This window comes from Copidosoma floridanum, unplaced genomic scaffold (assembly GCF_036245765.1).
Source record: "Copidosoma floridanum isolate Cflo_tuat_1 unplaced genomic scaffold, Cflo_Japanese_pri ptg000019l, whole genome shotgun sequence".
NCBI lineage: Eukaryota > Metazoa > Arthropoda > Insecta > Hymenoptera > Encyrtidae > Copidosoma > Copidosoma floridanum.
The window spans coordinates 7,182,677-7,187,577 of record NW_028321896.1 but is presented as its reverse complement, the minus strand read 5'-3'; the positions used below and the strand labels follow the sequence as shown (position 1 = coordinate 7,187,577).

The following is a 4,901-nucleotide window of genomic DNA, read 5'->3' as shown; positions in this document are numbered from 1 at the left end:
AGTGCAATATCACGTTGCAATTGACTAAAGTTAAAAATTTTTCAATGATGGAATAAAGAATAAGCAACTTTTCTGATTAATTAAATAATTGCCATTAAATAGCAATGGTTGAACTTGGACGAAATATTGGTTTTTATTTATATTTATTTAGATTTTTAACCAATCAATGAGCCTGGGAGTGAAATAATTATACGTTCACGCGTCTAAATATAGAAACAAAGTGCGCCAAAAAGAACAAGCGATGCAAGAAGCTACGCCACTCGAGACGCCACAGCACACAAACACGTTCCTCCACGTAAGTTTCAGGAATGGCACCGAGCAAGCTACTCACTTCTCCTTCTTTTTGTTTCGTTCGTTACTCAGGGCGCGTCGTTGCGGAACCTTTTCCAAAGTAACCGTCGAAGTGTGCATGCTTAATGACATTTGCACGTTCTTTCTGCGTAAATCGTTTCTCTTGACCATCAATTAACTAGCAATTAACTGTCTTGTATAGAAAAAAAATAAAAAATAAAAAAATAACGAAATCTGGCGTTGAGGAGATTTATTTACCTGACTGGCGCCTTTGGAAAGAATAAGAATTCTTATCATGATTTATTTACCTCGCTCGTGTCACGTAAACACTGTACAGTTTGTTGATTTGATGATAATAAATATTTGTTGAAATATTTGTCCATTTTTCGCATTTTTGAACCAATTAAATCTAGTGATTATTATAATTTTAACATAATAATATCGTTGCTTTAATTAAATATACGTTACAATAAGGAAACAAATGTAACTTTATCTCCAAGACTATTTTGTCAAATGTATCCATGTTTTAAAATCATATGAAATAAAATGATACTTCTTTGTGTTGTGTGGAACTTTATAATGAGATTTAACATACATTACATTATAAATTACTGATGATGGTCTTTTTTTGAACAGCACTTTGGGTGTAGTAAAATATTTTGACAATCGAAAGCACTACCTTATATTTGTGTCAAGAGCACTTACGTTACGACAAACGGCTTCATCTTTTGGCTTTGGCTTATTCTCCAAGTAAACAAACTCTGTGTGACATTGGAGGAGGTAATCTAGAGCTTATCTAACAAAAGTTTTTTTTTTCACACAAAAGAAATAAATCAGTGGTATTTTTTGTGATTTCAATTTAACAGGAAACATGATAACCGCACTCAATGGAGTTTCAAGCCTGAGTCTCCTTTAAACTGATAAATTGTAATACTACATTATCAGAATTTTAAAAAACTGTGAATTAACATGCATACATGAGCATTGAAATAAAATTGTATTATGATTGTGACACAGAATACTCTAACGTATAATACTCTACAAGTAAACTTCAGTATGTTTCAAGTCAGAAACGTAGAACCGTCAGCTTATAGTACAATTATTGTTGCTCTACAATAAACTTGTACTCCAAATTATTCTTGGTTACATTTATTTAGTTGATTAATTGTTAATTACAATAATGAAAACTGGCATTGTAAGAAATTAATGTTTTATTTTATTATTTAATACATAGATTGTGAAACTTACACTAACCAATACTAAAATTATAACTATCTTCTGGTGATCAATGATCCATCGATGATGATGTTCTTCCTAAAGCCTGTGAATCTCTATTGCGATAAGCGTGGCTAAAGCTTGACGACAAACCGATATCGATGAGCGCGAGAAAGTGAAACTCCAAGAAAACTGTACTTAACGGTGGTGACAGAGTATCACCGATTTACCGAAACACGCAATACATACAATCACACACAAGTTCATACGTATCATCGCCACAAGTGCACGCGGCTTCTATTCTCACGAACACCAGCAGAACAGCTTATTAATGCTCTCGTGGGCGCATCTGCTTGAGTATGCTACGCATGTATATAAATTTCGTACTTTATCACGTGCCATGCGGGTGTCTTGCTGGCTTGCTTTACGACTACCTGCCACTGCTGCCGCGTCTGGTAGTAGCAGCAGTAGGTACGTCATAAATACGTGTCGGGACTTGGGTTTTAAATTCTCAGACCTCTTTGGTAATGACCAAAGAGTGACGGATAAGTAAATAAAGGACGTAAACCACAGCGAATGCGAGGAACTTACTCTAGTCTCAAACTGGAAGAATCTTTGAAAACCAACGTTGTTACGGTGTAACAATTGACTTTAAAAACAATTTCGAACCAAACAAGTCTTGCACGAAAACTCATTTTTAAGAATTTTTTACTTAAATGATCTACTACTGAGAAACATTTTTTTTTTAACTATTGATACACCAAGAACTAAGTTATACTAAAAAACCAGTTTTAACATTTTTTATGAATTTGTTATATCTCATGAACTTATTGAATTTCAGATCTTATGAGGTGTACAATAAAACGTGATTTCTGTTATTTTTGGGAATCAGAAACATTCTCTCAAAATTTTGTCAAGATCCACTATCCATTTAGGAGTTCTCTTTGTTAATTAAGTCAAGCTATGTACTAAATTTTCAAGTTACATAAATACTTACAAAATTGACAATGTTAATATGAACACATAATTTAATACATGTTATATCACATGGATAATTAAAAATGTTTCAACACCCTCCAACTACTTTCGATGACCGTGATTGGTGAACATCAGTTCTATTTCTTTGAGTGATTTATTTTTGGTGTCGGGAAGAATTTTATGGAGGACAACTGTACCACATGCCGTTATGCATCCAAAGAGTAAAAATGTGCCCCAAACTTGTAGTAGTGAGATTAATTTGAAATTACTTTTCACAACGACGAAAAATAAAATGTAGTAATAACTGGTGGAGAGACCCACGCCGATTTCTTTGTGGTCTGGTGAAAAAAATTCACTCAAGAAATTCCATGGCAAAGAAGTTAAGCCCATGATGACAGATACTTCGTAACCAAATAGTAGAACCAAAGAAAAGTACGGTCTCCAAATTTCGAATACTATGGATAAAGACAGCCCAATGAGGAAAACGGAGCAACTGAAAGCTGAGCACAACGTCAACATTCGCGCACTATACAATCTTATGCACAACGTTAAAACAATTGAGGACAGAAGACGGAGTACATCCAAAATTAAAGTCGCCTTGTAAGCATCACTTTCACCGACTATTTCAGTGATCATGGTTAAGCAATAAAACGTCACCGCACCAACGCCACTCAATTGTAACACGGTAAACAACGCCATTATAATGCCACAAGGCTTTAAAAACGTAGACGAAAAAAATTGTTTTATCCACATCGGCTTTTTTCCATCAATCTTTTCTTGGCTCGTCAACTCTTCTTGTACATCGACGTACATGGACTCCAGCTCATCGAATTCACGTTTGCCTCGCAAAAACGTCCAAGAGTGGATGGCATCGACAAATCTACCTCTATGTAATAACCACACTGGACTTTCTGGTAAGATACAGCACATGCCCAGAGCAATAACCGCCACAAGGCCACAAAATAGGGCAGTTGTTCTCCAATGGTACCACACCCCAACAGCATGACAGGACAGTATTCCAAGGCTGAATGAAATACCTTGCATGGCATTGAATATGGGCCGTACCTTTGGTGACGAGCATTCACCTTGATAGATCGACGTCAAACCTGCCAAAATGCCGGTACTCAAGCTCATGGCACTTCTACCGACCATCAAATCACACGCATTATCCGCAAAGACAATCACGAACCAGGCCACTGTGAACATTGTGGTGGACGCTATCAAAACTGGCTTTCGACCGATACTTTTTCCAATAGCCGCCAGGATCCAACAACTCGGAGAGTTAAATAGTACCAAAACTGAGGCTATCCAAGACTGCATGTCCTTTGACTCGATTACCAATTCCGGTCTGTTGAATATTTCACCGTTTTCAATTCTGATACCCTTTGATGTCATCGTAGTCGACAAATTTGTTTGTTGTGGAGAAATCGGATTTATTTGTTGCAGTAAAATGGCAGTGTGGCCATGCGACATGCCTATTAGCATGATAACCAAAGAAAAACTTGCTGACACAACCCATTGTCGGAAGTATGATTTGGACTTGCTGCAGTTTTCAACACCAGGTATGGTATTTACGTTGTCTATCAGCAGCATGAGATTTTCCATTGTTACCTAGAAAAGTACTACATAAAATTCTGCAACTTTTTCATTCGTTAAAGAAACAGTTTGAATAAAAATGTAAAATATAAATCGGATGATTGATTTCATCAATTGAATAGACTTACACTTACCTATTGTCTTTTGTCTTGTTCATACTAGCACGAGCCTATGCTACGTGGACGGAATACAACTAAGTAACGTCAACTTTTACTTATCATTACTGCCTCATTTAAAAGTGATGATAATGTTTTTACGACTGCATCGGTTACTAGCGATAACACCCACTCTTCCTCAGTTTTATCGTATGGTACGTAGATAATGTAGACTTTCGCAAAGACACAGTCTACGCCTGTTGAGAAGGATCAAACACTTAAAGCCGTATTTGGTTGGGAAATTTTTATTTCATCACTGTCTTATCAATAAAACTATATCTCACATTTTACGTTTATTTGAGCTAATTTAATTCATTACACTACACATTTAATCCACAAACACAACCTTGCACGTACTCTCTCCGACTGCCCTCTAGTTGCAATCCTATAGTTACAACTGGTAATAATTTATATCCAATTATGATTTATATTGTTCCTATACCTAGTTCCGTATGCACTGTAGTTCTTCGAGCTACACATTGCACATTTTCTACTAATTTTTTGCTATACTATAAAAATTTTTTTTCGGAAATGACTTATTTATGAAATACCAGCGTTGTTATCGCTATCTAATAGGTACGTATGATGCGTGATCCGACAACATACTGGAGCTTACCTTCTTAGCCGATTAACTTGCAGGTGATAAAGCCGCACATCTATAATGCA

The 4,901-nt window shown here is 36.0% G+C and overlaps 1 protein-coding gene across 1 annotated transcript; it reads right to left on the bottom strand.

The window, feature by feature from the left end:
- Nucleotides 1-1,484: 1,484 nt before the first annotated feature.
- LOC106635795 (facilitated trehalose transporter Tret1-like) lies at nt 1,485-4,654 on the bottom strand. Its single transcript, XM_014347939.2, has 2 exons — nt 4,215-4,654; nt 1,485-4,095 (listed from the first exon to the last, which is right to left on the bottom strand). Exon 2 carries the CDS (start codon nt 4,087-4,089, stop codon nt 2,587-2,589), a length of 1,503 nt encoding a protein of 500 aa, XP_014203425.2. The 5' UTR covers nt 4,090-4,095; nt 4,215-4,654; the 3' UTR covers nt 1,485-2,586.
- Between the last annotated feature and the right edge of the window lie 247 nt (nt 4,655-4,901).

Bases quoted from the DNA above. Each gene is read 5' to 3' on its own strand.
- LOC106635795 (XM_014347939.2), bottom strand. From the start codon at position 4,089: ATGGAAAATCTCATGCTGCTGATAGACAACGTAAATACCATACCTGGT.